Source organism: Scyliorhinus torazame, chromosome 15, assembly GCF_047496885.1.
Source record: "Scyliorhinus torazame isolate Kashiwa2021f chromosome 15, sScyTor2.1, whole genome shotgun sequence".
Taxonomy (NCBI): Eukaryota; Metazoa; Chordata; class Chondrichthyes; order Carcharhiniformes; family Scyliorhinidae; genus Scyliorhinus; species Scyliorhinus torazame.
This window is the reverse complement of record NC_092721.1, coordinates 184,168,691-184,188,237: the sequence shown is the minus strand read 5'-3', so window position 1 is coordinate 184,188,237 and position 19,547 is coordinate 184,168,691. Positions and strand designations below refer to the sequence as shown.

Sequence of the window (19,547 nt, the reverse complement as noted above, 5' to 3'; positions counted from 1 at the left end):
AAGCAGTGTTTTATTGCTACTTTGATTTGCTAATGTTAGATGGCTGTTATTTGCACTGATAGAAAAATTGCAATGCTCAGCAAGAAGCATCTAATTTGGAAGGAAATTCAGCACTTCCACGTTCTGATTCTTTAAAACTATTTAACTTATTCTGCTCCCTTTCCCCCACGCAATTGATTTTGGACAGTTAATTTAAATTATGGACTATGAAAGTACCACACTGCTTAATCCCACTCTGCTGCAGCCAGTAGGTACTCTTGCACTCCACTGACCGCTGCCTGCCCTGCGTCTCTGTCTCGCTCTCTCTCTTCCTTCCCTGGCTGCCCTTGAGCCCAGTTGCAAAAATACAGTTGAGCATTTTAAAAACATTGTGATCCTGCCCCTCAAGAACATAGCTCCATCAAACAAATTATTGTACCTGACGAGATAAGGAAAACAATGGATTGGGGGGGGGGGGGGGGGGGGAGGTGGGTGGGAGGCGGGAGGCGGGAGGCGGTGTTGCTGTGGGTGCCTCTGCTTTGGATTGCCACGTGTATTCAAGCTTCCACACAATCTCTCTAGTTCCCAACAATGCCAACGGAACATCACTGCTTCACAAGCTGTATAATGGCATCACCAACCTTCGGATTACTTCAGATGTCTGGCTTCTCACTAGCCAACTTCACCAGCTCTGTCTTTAACTGGGGCCTCTCTCTGCCCCTTTCTTTAACTTCAGTAAACAGTATCTTGCTCAGATTCAAGTGCTTTGTCCATTTGACTACAGTCTTCCTGGACTTCTCTTATCATCCCCTGTTATCTAGAACTATCTGTTCTTTAGCTTCTGGGGCTTGCTTTCTCCCTCTTACTCCATTGTCCCACTTCTGGCAGTTTTTTGTGAGAGCTGCTTTCATCTTAGTTCAAGTACCTGGTTCAAAATTAACCACGTGCGTATTCTTTTAAGTGTGGGACTCTGGTTGCTAGGCAACATCTTAGTTTTTATTTACCTTTATAATTGTTTTTGCGTCGTAAACCTTTAATTACAATGCAGATGCAATTTAAAGTCCCTGTGGTCGCGAGCGAGACTCTCGGAAGGTATGTTGCCCCCCGGGTGCCAGGGCCAGGGATGTCTCGGATCGTGTCTTCAGGATCCTTAAGGGGGAGGGGGAGCAGCCAGAAGTCGTGGTGCACATTGGTACCAACGACATAGGTAGGAAAAGGGGTGTGGAGGTAATAAACAAGTTTAGGGAGTTAGGCTGGAAGTTAAAAGCCAGGACAGACAGAGTTGTCATCTCTGGTTTGTTTGCCGGTGTCACGTGATAGCGAGGCTAGGAATAGGGAGAGAGTGCAGTTGAACACGTGGCTGCAGGAATGGTGTAGGAGGGAGGGCTTCAGGTATTTGGATAATTGGAGCGCATTCTGGGGAAGGTGGGACCTGTACAAGCAGGACGGGTTGCATCTGAACCAGAGGGGCACCAATATCCTGGGAGGGAGGTTTTCTAGTACTCTTCGGGAGGGTTTAAACTAATTTGGCTGGGGAATGGGAACCGGATTTGTAGTTCAGCAACTAAGGTAGCCGATATTCAGGACGCCAAAGCGTGTAATGAGGCAGTGGGGAAGGGAACACTGACAAAGGAGAGTACTTGCAGGCACGGAGATGGGTTGAAGTGTGTATACTTCAAGGCAAGAAGCATCAGGAATAAGGTGGGTGAACTTAAGGCATGGATCGGTACTTGGGACTACGCTGTGGTGGCCATCACGGAAACTTGGATAGAAGAGGGGCAGAAATGGTTGTTGGAGGTCCCTGGTTATAGATGTTTCAATAAGATTAGGGAGGGTGGTAAAAGAGGTGGGGGCGTGGCATTATTAATTAGAGATAGTATAACAGCTGCAGAAAGGCAGTTCGAGGAGTATCACCCTATTGAGGTAGTATGGGTTGAAGTCAGAAATAGGAAAGGAGCAGTCACCTTGTTAGGAGTTTTCTATAGGCCCCCCAATAGTAGCAGAGATGTGGAGGAACAGATTGGCAAACAGATTTTGGAAAGGTGCAGAAGTCATAGGGTAGTAGTCATGGGCGACTTTAACTTCCCAAATATTGAGTGGAAACTCTTTAGATCAAATAGTTTGGATGGGGTGGTGTTTGTGCAGTGTGTCCCGGAAGCTTTTCTAACACAGTATGTAGATTGTCCGACCAGAGGAGGGGTAATATTGGATTTAGTACTGGGTAATGAACCAGGGCAAGTGATGGATTTGTTAGTGGGGGAGCATTTTGGAGATAGTGACCACAATTCTGTGACTTTCACTTTAGTAATGGAGAGGGATAGGTACGTGCAACAGGGCAAGGTTTACAATTGGGGGAAGGGTAAATACGATGTTGTCAGACAAGAATTGAAGTGCATAAGTTGGGAACATAGGCTGGCAGGGAAGGACACAAGTGAAATGTGGAACTTGTTCAAGGAACAGGTGCTACGTGTCCTTGATATGTATGTCCCTGTCAGGCAGGGAAGAGATGGTCGAGTGAGGGAACCATGGTTGACAAGAGAGGTTGAATGTCTTGTTAAGAGGAAAAAGGTGACTTGTGTAAGGCTGAGGAAACAAGGTTCAGACAGGGCATTGGAGGGATACAAGATAGCCAGGAGGGAACTGAAGAAAGGGATTAGGAGAGCTAAGAGAGGGCATGAACAATCTTTGGCAGGTAGGATCAAGGAAAACCCCAAGGCCTTTTACACATATGTGAGAAATATGAGAATGACTAGAGCGAGGGTCGGTCCGATCAAGGACAGTAGCGGGAGATTGTGTATTGAGTCTGAAGAGATAGGAGAGGTCTTGAACGAGTACTTTTCTTCTGTATTTACAAATGAGAGGGGCGATATTGTTGGAGGGGACAGTGTGAAACAGATTGGTAAGCTCGAGGAAATACTTGTTAGGAAGGAAGATGTGTTGGGCATTTTGAAAAACGTGAGGATAGACAAGTCCCCCGGGCCTGACGGGATATATCCAAGGATTCTATGGGAAGCAAGAGATGAAATTGCAGAGCCGTTGGCAATGATCTTTTCGTCCTCACTGTCAACAGGGGTGGTACCAGGGGATTGGAGAGTGGCGAATGTCGTGCCCCTGTTCAAAAAAGGGACTAGGGATAACCCTGGGAATTACAGGCCAGTTAGTCTTACTTCGGTGGTAGGCAAAGTAATGGAAAGGGTACTGAAGGATAGGATTTCTGAGCATCTGGAAAGACACTGCTTGATTAGGGATAGTCAGCACGGATTTGTGAGGGGTAGGTCTTGCCTTACAAGTCTTATTGAATTCTTTGAGGAGGTGACCAAGCATGTGGATGAAGGTAAAGCAGTGGATGTAGTGTACATGGATTTTAGTAAGGCATTTGATAAAGTTCCCCATGGTAGGCTTATGCAGAAAGTAAGGAGGCATGGGATAGTGGGAAATTTGGCCAGTTGGATAACGAACTGGCTAACCGATAGAAGTCAGAGAGTGGTGGTGGATGGCAAATATTCAGCCTGGATCCCAGTTACCAGTGGCGTACCGCAGGGATCAGTTCTGGGTCCTCTGCTGTTTGTGATTTTCATTAATGACTTGGATGAGGGAGTTGAAGGGTGGGTCAGTAAATTTGCAGACGATACGAAGATTGGTGGAGTTGTGGATAGTAAGGAGGGCTGTTGTCGGCTGCAAAGAGACATAGATAGGATACAGAGCTGGGCTGAGAAGTGGCAGATGGAGTTTAATCCTGAAAAGTGTGAGGTTGTCCATTTTGGAAGGACAAATATGAATGCGGAATACAGGGTTAACGGTAGAGTTCTTGGCAATGTGGAGGAGCAGAGAGATCTTGGGGTCTATGTTCATACATCTTTGAAAGTTGCCACTCAAGTGGATAGAGCTGTGAAGAAGGCCTATGGTGTGCTCGCGTTCATTAACAGAGGGATTGAATTTAAGAGCCGTGAGGTGATGATGCAGCTGTACAAAACTTTGGGAAGGCCACATTTGGAGTACTGTGTACAGTTTTGGTCGCCTCATTTTAGGAAGGATGTGGAAGCTTTGGAAAAGGTGCAAAGAAGATTGACCAGGATGTTGCCTGGAATGGAGAGTAGGTCTTACGAGGAAAGGTTGAGGGTGCTAGGCCTTTTCTCATTAGAACTGAGAAGGATGAGGGGCGACTTGATAGAGGTTTATAAGATGATCAGGGGAATAGATAGAGTAGACAGTCAGAGACGTTTTCCCCGGGTGGAACAAACCATTACAAGGGGACATAAATTTAAGGTGAAAGATGGAAGATATAGGAGGGATATCAGAGGTAGGTTCTTTACCCAGAGAGTAGTGGGGGCATGGAATGCACTGCCTGTGGAAGTAGTTGAGTCGGAAACATTAGGGAACTTCAAGCAGCTACTGGATAGGTACATGGATTACGGTAAAATGATATAGTGTAGATTTATTTGTTCTCAAGGGCAGCACGGTAGCATTGTGGATAGCACAATTGCTTCACAGCTCCAGGGTCCCAGGTTCGATTCCGGCTTGGGTCACTGTCTGTGCGGAGTCTGCACGTCCTCCCCGTGTCTGCGTGGGTTTCCTCCGGGTGCTCCGGTTTCCTCCCACAGTCCAAAGATGTGCGGGTTAGGTGAATTGGCCAATGATAAATTGCCCTTAATGTCCAAATTGCCCTTGGTGTTGGGTGGAGGTGTTGAGTTTGGGTAGGGTGCTCTTTCCAAGAGCCGGTGCAGACTCAAAGGGCCGAATGGCCTCCTTCTGCACTGTAAATTCAATGATAATCTATGATTAATCTAGGACAAAGGTTCGGCACAACATCGTGGGCCGAAGGGCCTGTTCTGTGCTGTATTTTCTATGTATTTTCTATGTAAAGTGAAACCAAAAACGACAGACATGCAGGCACCTTTATTTAACATGAAGCTAACTAAAGTTTGAACCCTTTCTTAGTACACAAGTGCAGAAATAGGAATTAAGTTTAAACTTGCACCCTATGCCTAATACCCACGAATACACATATTAATTACTTAAACCAGCTCTGTTTCTTGACACTTTGAAACGTTCACCTGTGACCTTGGAGTTGCTGATATCAATCATTTCTCTGTCAGAGGCACTGAATGAACCTCGTGTTACAAAATCAGTTCACTTTGTGGCTTAAATCTAATGTGCTTTTTCTCTCTTGATGCAGGCCATGCAGCTTTGTCTGTTATTAATCAAAGTGCCCTAGGAGTGGAGCAAGGAAAGCTCAGGGTTTTACCGAAATCAGTGGGTGATGTTTGTCGAGTGGTATACCAGGCCAAGTGCTCTTTAATAAAGGTGAACAATATATTTTACATCCACTTTTAAGCAATTTATTTTCTACTTCAGATGTTACTTTAAAAAAAATATATATATATTTTTTATTCTCCTTTTTCAAATTTTCTCCCAAATTTACAATAATCAGTAACAAATGTAATGTCAATCCCCATATCAATAACAATGATTTTATCCTCCCACCAGACCACCAGACATCAGCCCGCATGTTAACATAAACAAATGACAAAAAGGAATCAGGAATCACACATAGTCCCTCTCCCCCAGCATTCCCCCCCCCCCCCCCCCCAAAATGTTCGATGTGATCCAATTCTCGAAAGTGCATGATGAATAACGTCCATGAGTTGTAGAACCCCTCCATCCTTCCCCTCAGTTCAAATTTGACCTTTTCAAGCGTTAAGAATTCCAGCAGGTCCCCCCACCACGCCAGGGCACAGGTGGAGAGATTGATCTCCACCCTAACAGGATCCGCCTTCGGGCGATCAACGAGGCGAAGGCTACAACATCTGCCTCCGCGCCCGTTTGCAACCCTGGCTGATCCGACACCCCGAATATGGCCTCCCGAGTGCCCGGGTCCAGTTTCACGTGCACCACTTTAGAGATGACCCGGCCCCACCCCGCAACGTTCACACGCATCTTCTACCTCCTCAAAGAGCCGGCTCATCCTCGCCCTTGTAAGGTACGCTCTATACGCCACCTTCAGCTGTATCAGCACCAACCTCGCATACGAGGTGGAGGCGTTCACCTTCCGGAGCACCTCACACCAGACCCCCCCCCCCCCCCCCCCCCCCCCCCCATACCCTCTTCCCAACTCTTCCTCCCACTTTGCCTTGATCCCTTCTAGTGGCACCTTCTCCTCCTCCAAAATAGCCCCATAAACCGCCGATACTGACCAGTCCCCCTGTCGTCAGCACCTCTTCCAGCAAGGTGGAAGCCGGCTCTACTGGGAAGCTCTGTATCTCCTTTCTGGCAAAGTCTCGAACCTGCATGTATCTAAATATTTATCCCTGCTCCAGCCCATACTTTGCTCCCAGCTCCTTCAATCATGCAAAACGACCCCCAAGAAACTAACCTTTTAGTGTCCTCATTCCTTTCTCTTCCCATCTCCGAAAATTTCCATCCCACTTCCCTGGCTCAAATTTATTGTTACCCCGAATCGGCATTTCCCTTGACCCCGCCTCCAACCCGAAGTGCTGTTGAAACGGCCTCCGAATTCTCTACGAAGCTATTACTACTGGATTCCCTGAGTATCTCCCCGGGGTTGTCTGGAATTTTGATGTTATTTTTAAGGTGCCATTCTATTTGTTGCCGTGTTATTGGTTGCAACTGTATTAATTTGATGCACATTTAAATCTTAGACCCACCAAGAGCAAGGACGCTCGTACAAAGAGGTGTGCGCACCTGTAATTGAACGTCTGAGATTTTTGTTCAATGAGCTGCGACCTGCCGTCAGCAAAGACCTTTCTATAATGTCTAAGCTGAAACTACTAAGTTCATCACCTCGGTGGCGGAAAATTACCCAGAAAATCATCCGTGAAAGGAGGAGGATGAGAGGTAACTCTGAAGGTGTCAAGTAGTATGGAAAAAGTGCGGTAGTATGGTGTTGAGATAGAGGATCAGCCATGAACTTGTTGAATTGTGGACCAGGGCCGAATACTTTCCATGTTTCTGTGCACAGTGGTTAGCACTTGCCTTGCATTGCCAGGGACCCGGGTTCAATTCCGGCCTTGGGTAATTGACCCGTGTCTGCGTGGGTTTCCTCCGAGTGCTTCGGTTTTCTTTCACAGCCCAAAGATGTGCAGGTTAAGTGGATTTGTCATGCTAAATTGCCCCTTAGTGTCCAAAGATATGAAGGTTTGGTTAACGCATTATTGGGTTTGGGTTTGGGTGGAGTGCTCTTTCAAAGGGTCGGTACAAACTCAATGGGCTGAACAGCCTTGTTCTGCACTGTTGGGATTCTATGAGAAAGTAGCAATTTATCTCTCTTGGAAGATGGAAAGATAAACACATGCACCCAACCCGAAAACTCGCACAAAGCCTGCATATTTGCACTTGTGTACCATATGTATGTGTGTGTTTCATATTATTTATTGAAAAACACAAGGCAAAATTTTAGGGGCAAAATTGAGATTTTCAGAAACGGGATTACAATTAACCTTTATTTATATTAACTTTAAACCTTACTTTAAAAAAATATTTTTGTATAACCTCAAGTTCTTTGAGAATCAAACATTTAATCACTGAGTAATTTCTGTGGCGAAACTTGGAAAAACTTAAGATGCTAAAAATTAGATTTGAACATTGCATTTCTTTATCTAAAAGTGGAAAGAATATCATGAAATAATGACAGAAATTATTTGGTTTGGTAAAATTACTAAATATATTTGGTCTTTCAACTCCACCTTAACCTTCACAGTGAGAGAGGGAGTAAATGTATTCAGAAGGCATATTGACCCTGTAGGCTTTTTAGTGATGCGAGCTTAGTGGCTCAGTTGACTGGCTAGGCTGCACAAGTAAGCAGGACGACTCAATTCAGATTAAACTGGTGGAGGTTTCCTGAATATTAATACTCCATAAAAGCATGGTTCAGATAGTCAAGTTTACATTCCTGCGATTCTGCCACATGGCGTTTTGCACATCTGGATTGATGTGGACATGTTTGAATCAATTTTTTTCCTGCAGACCCCCCCCCCCCCCCCGGCCGCCGAGGACCCCGCTAGACGGCCGACAAGCCAGGTCCCGCTGTGATAGACCATGTCCATTTCACGCCGGCGGGACTGGCCGAAAACAGGCGGCCGTTCGACCCTTCGGGGCCCGAAATTGCTGGGGGGGGGGGGGTGGGCGCCGCCACTGCCAACGGCCCCTGACTGGCACGGCGTGATCCCTGCCCTGGAGAATTTGGCAGCCGGTGTCGGAGCGGCGGGGCGGGATTCACGCCACCATCCTGGGGGAGGTCGGAAAATCCCGCTCATTATATTTGACTTGCAATTTAAAAATAAAGCAGAACATCTCTAGCCCACATTGAATATTTATGATTTTGATTGTTAATTTGTCTTAGTTTCTTAATGTGTTGCTCTTGGCTTTTTGTTTGAGTGTTTTTAAAGGAAACTTTGGTTTTCCTTTTATGGAAAATCATCTATTGTTTCCCACTGAGTCTATTCATAGTGCTGACTCTGTGGTAACTCTTCACAGTTCCCAAAAAGTCTGAATCTGCTGATGTGGAAGAATCCAAGATTGAAAACAGTGAGAGTGATATGGAAGATTCATGTGTTCCACTTAGTCCTGGCGGTGTGGATAAAAAAGCCATGCCAGTGAAATCAAAGGTAAAATGGTGGTAAAGATTCTTGCTTGTGTGTAGCATGTAGTTTATAAACCTCAGCTTGTCCTTGTTACGCTGTCGAATTTTTAAGCCGGATTCTCCGTCGGCGGGATCCTCCGTTTCGCCGGCAGCGCGCTCACACTCGCGGATTTCCCGACGGCGTAGGGGTGCCCACAATGGGAAACCCCATTGGCTGGCTGCCGGTACGGAGGATCCGGCTGCAGGTGGGGGCGTGCTGCACCAGAAAATGAGTGCGGCGGGATAGAGAATCCCGCCCCTTGGGTTTGGAATCATTGGAAACAAATGGTGAAAGTATATTGATGTATGTCATTCTGGAAAAGAATACTTTTTGATATTTTGCTGTCAATAAATTTGATTTAATTTGTAATCTTTAAATATTTTTAATTATTTTGTGTTTAAGAATTGAACGAGGTAAATCTATCTTGCCTTCTCGTTCGCCTTTGCACACCCTCTTACTTTATTTGCACATCTATCTTTGTGTTCTATGCATTCGTTCTCTTTTCTCACTCATTCCAGTTCTGAGATACTGACTCATGTTCTTGGAGACTTGAGACACGACAATGGCAAATGTGTTTGACTGCAGGCAAACTTGTGTGCTTTTGAAATTTTGCATGTTTATTGTGGAAATAACATGCCATTCTAATCTAAATGATTTATTCTGTGTTGTGATCCAGGATAAGTGGCAACCCCTTCTTTCTTCTGTAACAAGTGTTCACAGATACAAATGGCTAAAACACAGTGTTCAGAGTTCCTTTCCGCAGTCTGCATTGATGGCAAATATACTGGACTTTGCATTGAAAGAAGAGCCAATAGATGTGGAAAAAATGAGGAAATGTCTGTTAAAACAGGTACGGCGGACTTTCCCACTAAATGTAGGATTACAATATGAGGAAATTTAACTTACTGTTGCAATTCCTCAGCTTGGTGACAAATTGCAAATGTTTATTGATCTATTGTTTGCTTTTTCAGCTGGAGAGAGCTGAAGTTCGGCTGGAGGGAATAGACACAATGCTTAAACTGGTATCAAAAAGTTTTTTGCTTCCATCAGTGCAATATGGCATGTTATGTGGTTGGCAAAGACTCACCCCTGAGGGGATAAATATAGGGTAAACGTGCTTATTTAAATTTTCACTTTAAAGGGTCACTTATATGTGTAAAATCAGACATTTGCAAGTGGTTAGAAACTGAGAGACCATTTTAGCACAGTTTATGGCTGAAATGGTGGTATATTGTTTTTCTACTTTCCATCTACTGTATAAATAATATTCTTGGTATTTAGCAATCTTGTGATTTTATTTTTTGCACAGGAGAGAAATTTCAACATTATGGGAACTTGGGAAAGTTGTGAACAGACCAGTCAGACAAATTGTTATTAATCAGTTTGACTGCAGCAGATGCACATTTGCCACACAAATAATAGATCTCAGTTCGTGGCATCTTGTACTGTAATTTCTATGATTTATACAGGATGTAGAAATAGAACTGGGAGACTGGATTAGCTGCCATAATTACTGTTGCAAAGCCAGCAAATAGGGATGTGGTAATAGGGCACTTGGAAGAATATAATATGATTCGGAAGAGTTAATGAAAGGGAAGTCATGCTTTGACAAATTAGAGTTTTTGAGGCTGTAACTAGCAGGATGGATAAGGGGCCATCAGCGCCTGTAGCAAATTTGGATTTTGAAAGGCATCCGACAAGGTGTCACCCGAGATTGTTACACAAGATCAGGGCTTGGGGATTTGGGACAATACTTTGGCCTGGATTGGTTAACTAACAGAAAACAAAGCAGCGATTAAAGAGTAATTTTTGTATCGGCAGACTTTTAACTAGTGGGGTGCTGCATTGATCAGTTCCCAGGCCTCCGCTGTTTCTCTTGTGTATCAATAAAATATACCCGAGGGGAGTGCGTGTAATGTAAATTAGCTGACATTACAACTATGGTGAATGTATAACTACTGATAATTCACCAGTGCACTATTATGTTATGCTATTAACCCTGTGGGCTCCACCCATGGGCCATTGTGTGGCTTCACCCACAGGGGGATATGTTGGGGCATGTACGGGCTCCGTCCCCTTTAGAGGAAGTATAAGAGCAGCTGACCTGCGGGGCAGCCTTCAGTATTGTACCGGTCGCAGGCAGGCACAGTTCTAAGCTAATTAAAACCACGGTTTACTTCTCCACATGTCTTCGAGTGAATTGATGGTCGCATCATTTTAATCAGCTTAAAATACTGCTATGGAATCAGCCCTCAAACCTGACAAACTGGAACTCGATCCACAGGCCGCGGAGGCGAAAGAAATGTTTTCACATTGGCTTTGATGCTTCAAGGCCTATCTCACCGCATCGTCTACGCCATCCGTCGCTGATGAACAGAAGCTGAGCCTCCTCCATGCACGGGTGAGCCATCGCATTTCTGTCCAGCTCGACGAAGCCGCTTCCTATACAGAGGCCCTCGCACTACTCGAACGCCTCTACATGTGGCCTGTGAACGAGGTCTACGCGCGACAAGTCTTCACCACTCGCCGCCAGCGCCCCGGGGAGTCGTTAGATTATAACTTGCGCGACCTCAAAGCCCTCGCGCGCAACTGTAACTACCAGGCCGTTATGGCCACTCAGCACATGGAGCTCGCCGTCCGAGACGTTTATGTGGCGGGGGTCCGATCGAACTATGTGAGACGATGCCTGCTCGAAAAAGGGTCCCAGGACCTGGACGACACGGCAAAACTGGCTACCTCTCTGGAGGTCGCTTTTCAGAGTCTCACTGCGTTCCAGGCCGACCACGCGACCCCCTCGTTGTCCCCCGACCAGAGACTACCCCAGGCTTGCGCCGCGTGGCCGCCCGCCCATTCTGGGCTACCCTGCTATTTTTGCGGCCAGTCCCAACACCCCCGACAGCACTGCCAGGCCCGCAACGCAAACTGCAGCAGCTGCGGGCGAAAAGTACACTTCGCCAAGGTCTGCCTGGCCAGGTCTAAGAACTCGAACTCACAGACCCGATCCACAGACTCACAAGCCCGCAGACCCCGCAAGGTGGCAGCGTGTCTGCCGACTCCACCTCCGCACAACACGTGCGACTCATGGGGGCCGTCATCTTGGCCACCCTCCCCCACGTGGCCGGCCACGTGCGATCCAAGGGGGCCACCATCTTGGACGCCATCTTCCTCACCGCCTGCCACGCTCGACCAACGGGAGCCACCATCTTGGCCGCCATCTGTTACGTTGCTCAACGCGTACGACCTACACAGACAGCCACCGCGGGGCCGCCCCAGCACCTCCGATCAAGCCGGCAGCTACCCACAACTCAGCGCGGTCACCCTGGACCAGTCGTGACCTAAGCACCTCTGGAGCTCCATGATGGCCGTCCGAGTTAACGGGTACGAGACACCTTGCTTCTTCGACCCCGGGAGCACAGAGAGCTTCATTCACCCGGACATGGTAAGACGCTGTTCGCTCCCAATATTCCCGACGCAACAAACCATCTCCCTCGCCTCTGGGTTGCACTCGGTGCAAATCCAAGGGTGCACTACTGCAACCCTAACGATACAGGGCGCTGAGTACGCTAATTTTCAACTATATGTGCTCCCAGACCTCTGCGCTCCTCTCCTTTTCACACTGACTTCCAGTGCAACCTCAGGAGCCTAACTCTTAAGTTTGGGGGGCCCCTGCCCCTGCTCATCATATGCAGCCTCGCAACCCTAAAAATCGACCCCCTCCCCCCTCTTCACAAACCTCACCGCCGATTGCAAGCCAGTAGCCTCCAGAAGCAGGCGATATAGCATGCAGGACAGGACGTTCATTAGGTCCAAGGTCCAGCGTCTCTTGCGGGAGGGGGTCATAGAGGCCAACAATAGCCCCTGGAGAGCTCAGGTGGTGGTTGTCAAAACCGGGGAAAAGTTCCGGGTGGTGGGTGACTACAGCCAGACCATTAACTGGTTTACGCAACTTGATGCGCATCCCCTTCCCCGGATTGCAGACATGGTAAATCAGATCGCGCACTACTGCGTGTTCTCCACGATGGATCTGAAGTCTGCATACCACCAGCTCCCAATCCGCCCAGAGGTCCGCCACTACACGGCGTTTGAGGCAGACGGCCGCCTTTTCCATTTCCTCTGGGTCCCCTTTGGCGTCACGAACGGGGTTTCGGTGTTCCAACGAGCGATGGACCGAATGGTGGACCAGTACGGGCTGCGGCCCACGTTTCCGTACTTGGACAATGTTACCATCTGCGGCCAGGATCAGTAGGACCACGACGCCAACCTCCACCGATTTTCTCCAAACCGCCCAAAAACCTAACCTCACCTACAAGGAGAAATGCGTTTTCCGCACAACCAGGCCAGCCATCCTCGGCTACGTTGTGGAAAACGGGGTCCTAGGGCCCGACCCTGACCGTATGCGCTCCCTCCTACAACTCCCTCTCCTTCACCGTCCCAAGGCCCTGAAGAGGTAACTTGGATTTTTCTCCTATTACGCCCAGTGGGTCCCCCAGTATGCAGACAAAGCCTGCCCATTATTTAAGGCCACCCTCTTTCCACTGGCAGCCGAGGCCCGCAAGGCCTTCAACTGCATCAAGGCGGACATCGCCAAAGCCGCGATGCGCGCGGTGGACGAGTCCGTTCCCTTCCAGGTGGAGAGCAATGCCTCAGAGGTCTCTCTCGCCGCCCGCCACCCTCAACCAAGCAGGCAGACCGGTAGCGTTCTTTTCACGCACCCTCACCACCTCTGAAATTCGACACTCCTCGGTCGAAAAAGAAGCCCAAGTCATTTTGGAAGCCGTGCGGCACTGGAGGCACTACCTCGCTGGTAGGAGGTTTACCCTTGTCACCGACCAACGATTGGGTGCCTTCCTGTTTGACAATGCGCAGCGGGGCAAGATCAAGAATGATAAGATCTTGAGGTGGAGGATCGAACTCTCCACCTATAACTACGAAATAGTGTATCGTCCTGGGAAGTTCAACTAGCCCCCAGATGCCCTGTCCCGCGGCACATGCGCCAGCGCGCAAGATGACCGACTATGGGCTATCCGCGATGACCTCTGCCACCGGGGGGTCACCCGGCTCACCCATTACGTCAAGGCCCGCGACCTGCCCTACTCCACCGAGGAGGTCAGAGCTATAACCAGAGACTGCCAAATCTGTGTGGAGTGTAAACCACACTTCTATCGACCAGATAAGGCGCACCTGGTAAAGGCATCCCGGCCCTTTGAACGCCTTAGTATCGATTTCAATGGGCTCCTCCCCTCCAATAACCGCAACACTTACTTCCTTTACATCACAGATGAGTTCTCCCGCTTCCCGTTTGCCATTGCCTGCCCTGATATTACCACCCCCACCGTCATTAAAGCCCTGCATAGTGTCTTCACCCTGTTTGGTTTCCCCAGTTATGTCCACAGCGACAGGGGCTCGTCGTTCATGAACGCTGAACTGCGTCGGTACCTGCTCAGTAAGGGCATCGCCTCGAGCAGGACTACCAGTTATAACCCCAGGGGCAACAGGAAGGTGGAGAGGGAGAACGCGACGGCCTGGTAGACCGTCCGACTGACCCTATGGTGCAGAAATCTCCCAGTTTCTCACTCGCAGGAGGTCCTCCCCGATGCGCTCCACGCTATTAGGTCCTTCCTTTGCACGGCCACAAACCAGACTCATGACCGCTTGTTTGTTTTCCCTAGGGGAGCTACCTAAGGGGCCTCGCTTCCATCCTGGCTGGTGCCACCGGGTCCAGTCCTCCTCCGAAAACCCTTTCGGAACCATAAGACCGACCCCCTGGTAGAGAGGGTCCAGCTCCTGCTCTCCAACCCACACTATGCGTGCATTGAACACCCCGTTGGCTGGCAAGGTACCGTCTCCCTCGGGACCTGGCGCCCGCAGGCTCCACTACCACTACTGCATCCCCCACGCTATGTCCCGTCCAACCTCTCCTGTTCAGCGCCCCCACCCCTATATGGTTCCCGCGCTCCCTCCCACCCGCCGCACCGGTCCACAGGAATGAAGCTCCGGAAGAGTCGCTCCCGGAGTCCACGCCTATGCCCGCTCCAGACCGACTTCCACAGCCACCCGAGGTGGCTGCAACACCAGTGCTTCTGCGGTCGCAACGTACGATCCGGGCACCGGACCGACTGAATCTGAGCCCGTCACTCTGCCGGACTTCATTTTTTAAACCGGGGGTGAATGTGGTGAATGTATAACTACTGATAATTCACCAGTGCACTGTATTATGTTATGTTATTAACCCTGTGGGCTCCACCTATGGGCTATTGTGTGGCTTCACTCACAGGAGGATATTGTGGGGGCATGTATGGGCTCCACCCATGGCTCCACCCCTTTAAAGGAAGTGTAAGAGCAGCTGACCTGCGGGGCCGCCTTCAGTATTGTACCGGTCGCAGGCAGGCACAGTTCTAAGCTGATTAAAACCACGATTTACATCTCCACGTGTCTTCGTGTGAATTGATGGTCGCATCAACAACTAAGTGGGAAAACCAGCTGTGAGGAAAGCACAATAGGATGCAAAGGGATAGAGACAGGTTAAATGAGTGACCAATAAGGTTGGAGATTGAGTGTGTTGTGAGGTAATTCACTTTGGTAGGAAGAACAGAAAAGCTGACATTTTTAAAAGGTGAGACACTAACAAATGTTGATATTCAGAGGGACTTGAAGACTCTTATAAACAAATCACAAAGTTAACATGCAGATACTAAAGTCAAGTTCCCATAGTCCCAGATTTACCCTGTGAGGGGGAGAACTGACTGGTGGTGATTTAACCTGAGGGCCAATGCACCTCGGGCAAGGGGCAAGGTTGAGAAGGTGGGGCATTCATGAATAACCTTATCCGGTACGGGAATTGAACCCGTGCTGTTGACCTCGCTCTGCATCACGAACAAGCTGTCAGCCAACTGAGCTAGACCAGCCAGCCCCCCAATTATAGAAGACTTTGGTGAGACCACACCTGGAGTACTGTGTACTCTATCTTAGTCTCCATACATAAGAAAGATATATTTGCCTGTAAGGGTGCAGCAAAGGTACAGTAGATTGATTTCTGGGATGACAGAGTTATCTGATGAACAGCGAGAATTGGATTTAATTGTCTCAAGTTCGAAGAATGAGAGTTGATCTCTTTGAAATGTATCCATTTCTGGGAGAGTTTGACAGGGTAAATTCTGCAAGGCAGTTTACCCCTGGCTGGACTGTCCAGAAACCTAGAAGTTATAATTTTAAGAGAAGGTTTCAACCATTTTGGACAGAGATTAGGAGAAATTTATCCACGCTATCGTTGGAATTTTTACCCAAGAGGACAGTGGAAACTCAGTCATTGAGTATATTCAACACTGGGGTCAGTAGATTTTTGGACGCCAAGGGAACCCAGAGATATGGGGTTAGGGTGGGCAAGTAGAGTTGAGGTAGAAGATGAGCTGTAATCTTGTTTGCTGGAGATGCAGGCTCAAGGGGGATGTATGGTATGCTTCTGCTCCTGTTTCTTATTTTTTTTAAAATTTAAAAGTCCAATTAAGGGGCAAATTACTGTGGCCAATCCACCCACCCTGCACATCTTTGGGTTGTGGGGGTGAGACCTATGCAGACACTGGGAGAATGTGCAAACTCCACACACAGTGACCTGGGGCTGGGATTGAACCCGGTCCTCGGTGGCATGAGGCAGCAGTGCTAACCACTGCGCCACCATGCTGCCCTCTTATTTTTTATTCACACAACTATGATGGGTTCATTTACACTCCTTATTCTTTAATTATATAATTAATTAAAGAATTTCATGCCGTGTGTTATGAAATCATTATAACATGACCAACATGTGGTAAAATGCCTTGCAGCATATTACAGGGTTGGATAATCGCGGGACCTTAGTAGTAGCTTGCTTTGGAGTGGAAGGGAGGGATTTGGCACAGACTGCTGGTTTCATCCTTCGTAATAAAGAGGTCCATCATTATTATATACAGTTATTCTCCCATGTAGAGTGCATTCTAATAGCACATTTTTGTTTTAGTGCAGTGTGTAAATGATGAATCTTGCTCAAATAGCTCTGCCTCCATATTTGATTTAGCACTGTTGCTGCATATGTATTAAGAACTGTCTTTTAACTGCACATTCTCAGTCTGCTTTAGCGAACCGCCTCCTATCCTGACGCTCCTTCCTGCTAAACCCTCCTGCTCACTGCCTCTATCTCCTGACCCCCTCCCCCATCCCCGCTGCTCCCTTCTTGCCGACAGTGGCTTTGGAGAGGGACAGTGAGCAGAAAGCAGCAAAGGGGAATGTGAGAGGGAAGTGGCGAGGTGGTGGGAGTGAGTGGAGCGGCGAGATGGAAAGAGTGGCAGGTAGAGAACAGCAAATGGGAGAGAATGAGGGGGTCAGAAGAAGTGGCAAGAAGGAGAGGCAAGAGGTAATGGGGATTGAGAGATAACTTGGTAAGAATTATAAGTTAGTAGGAATAGTATGTTGAAAGAGGATTTTTGGGCCACTTAGTTTCTAGGCAGCCCATAGGTTTTTTCAATATAAAAATTAATGTTAACCCCCCCCCCCCCCACCCACTCCATTACATTGTTTTATATGGGGAAAGTGAATTTTGTGTTGCACGTTTTCGTTTAGCACACCATTTCTTTAGGTGCATATTAGGAGTGCAAAATGAGTGATATCTGTATAAAATTACATAGATTGTATAAGAACACAACATTCATCTCATTGAGTCCATTCCATTATTATTGCTCCAACTGATTTGATTTGATTAATTGATTGTCACATGTACTGAAGTACAGTGTAAAGTATTCTTCTGCGGCCAAGGGAACATACACAGTACAAACAAAGTAGACAAAAAAAAATAATCAACAGACTGCATGGACAAATGGTACATCGACAAACAGTGATTGGTTACAGTGTGGAATGAGGGGCCAAACAAAGTAAATACATGTGCAAGAGCCTCCTCCCACCTATTCTCATTCGTTTCTGTCAGCATAACCTGCCAATCCTTATTAACATAGAATTTACAGTGCAGAAGGAGGCCATTCGGCCCATCGAGACTGCACCGGCTCTTGGAAAGAGCACCCTACCCAAGGTCAACACCTCCACCCGATCCCCATAACCCAGTAACCCCACTCAACACTAAGGGCAATTTTGAACACTAACTCATGGCCAATCCACCTAACCTGCACATCTTTGGACTGTGGAAGGAAACCGGAGTACCCGGAGGAAACCCACGCACACGGGGAGGATGTGCAGACTCCGCGCAGACAGTGACCCAAGCCGGAATCGAACCTGGGACCCTGAAGCTGTGAAGCAATTGTGCTATCCACAATGCTACCGTGCTGCCCCTATCTAGCTTCCCTTTATGTTGTCATGTGGGAGTTCCTTTAAGAAATGGGTGTTTAAGAAATGTACCTTTAAGAAATGGGTGTTTATTACTGCAGTGATGTCAGAGAGTGGGTGGAGCTGGGCTGTCTGTCAGCTTTTTACTTTTGTTTTAGGCTGTTTGCTGCAGGGTGGGTTTTAGTTTCATTTTCAGAGCTGGATAGCTGCAGTCACAGCCAGAAAGGGTATTAGTCTCTCTCTCTGTAATCTAAAGAAAGTCAATCCATCCTTTGGTGATTTAAAACTATTAACTGCTCTCAGTAGTGACTTTAACCTGATGTGCTTCTGTTTTAAAAGTTTTTTAAAATGTCTTCTGGATGTTAAAAAGGAAAGCTTAAAGGATTACTTAGTGTTGTATTCTTTGGGGGTTGTATTTGAATTGATGGTTGCTAAGATGTTTACTGTATGTTTTAAAAAGGTTAACTTGAGTTCCCAGAATAAACATTGTTTTGCTTTGAAAAATATTTTTCGATTCCTGCTGTACCATACCTGTAGAGTGGGCCGTGTGCTCCCCATACCACAATCTATTAAAAGTTGTGGGTCAGGTGAACTCCATGATACACTTTGGGGTTCTCTAAACCCTGGCCCATAAAGGGGGATAAAAGTCTATCTATTGGATTGGCTTAGTGAACTTAAAGACAGTGAGGGGTGAGCATATTGTGGTTGCTTTTCAGGTGTGGTATTTTACTGTAAGTGGGGAGTGTGTTGTGGACAATGGCTCTTTCAGAGGCTCTGAAGTTTTTGGGGGTGGAGATGGTCACATGCAGTACCTTACGGACAGAGACTAAAAGCAGATTGTTAGATTTGGCAAAAACATTGCAGTTAATATTACCTGACAAAATGCGAAAAGATGAGGTAATTATGGCGGTGGCTAAGCATTTAAAGTTGCCGGAGGTACAGTCTGACTCATTGGAAATGGCAAAGATCCAGTTGCAGATTAAGCAACTTGAACATGAAAAAGAATTAAAGCAGCTTAAAATGCAATGAGGGAAAAGGAAGACAAAGGGAGAAACAGATCAGGGAAAAAGAAAAGGAGAGAGAAGAAAGAAACAAAGAAAGGGATAGAGAGGAAAGGGAAAAAGAGAAAGAGTTTGAACATCAGAAAATGGCTATGAAACATAACAGTCAGTTAAAATTGGCAGACGTAAAGGGAAACGTACAGTTGGAGGATAGTGATGAGGATAGTGAGAAAGAGCGTCATAGTCCAAGGCTTGCTGGGGATCTATTTAAATATGTCCAAGCATTGCCAACGTTTGATGAGAAGGAGGTAGAAGCCTTTTTCATTTCATTTGGGAAGGCCAGGACATGTGGGTATTACTGATTCAAACAAAGCTGTTAGGTAAGGCTAGTGAAGTGTTTGCATCACTACCGGAGGAGGTATCTGGGATGTGTGAGGAGGAGAAAAAAATCCATCTTGGGTGCATATGAACTATTAGAACATAGAACATAGAACATAGAACAATACAGCGCAGTACAGGCCCTTCGGCCCACGATGTTGCACCGAAACAAAAGCCATCTAACCTACACTATGCCATTATCATCCATATGTTTATCCAATAAACTTTTAAATGCCCTCAATGT

At 47.2% G+C, this 19,547-nt stretch overlaps 1 protein-coding gene across 13 annotated transcripts in view; it reads left to right on the top strand.

Moving 5' to 3' along the window:
* herc2 (HECT and RLD domain containing E3 ubiquitin protein ligase 2) overlaps window positions 1–19,547 on the top strand; it is a 344,572-nt gene that overhangs the window by 127,583 nt on the left and 197,442 nt on the right. For all 13 annotated transcript variants that reach the window (XM_072477237.1, XM_072477227.1, XM_072477236.1 and 10 more), the window contains exons 28-32: window positions 5,156–5,283; window positions 6,639–6,834; window positions 8,473–8,603; window positions 9,295–9,468; window positions 9,590–9,726. In XM_072477237.1, the coding sequence (XP_072333338.1) occupies window positions 5,156–5,283; window positions 6,639–6,834; window positions 8,473–8,603; window positions 9,295–9,468; window positions 9,590–9,726 (766 nt within the window). The remainder of the gene's footprint in view (window positions 1–5,155; window positions 5,284–6,638; window positions 6,835–8,472; window positions 8,604–9,294; window positions 9,469–9,589; window positions 9,727–19,547) is intronic.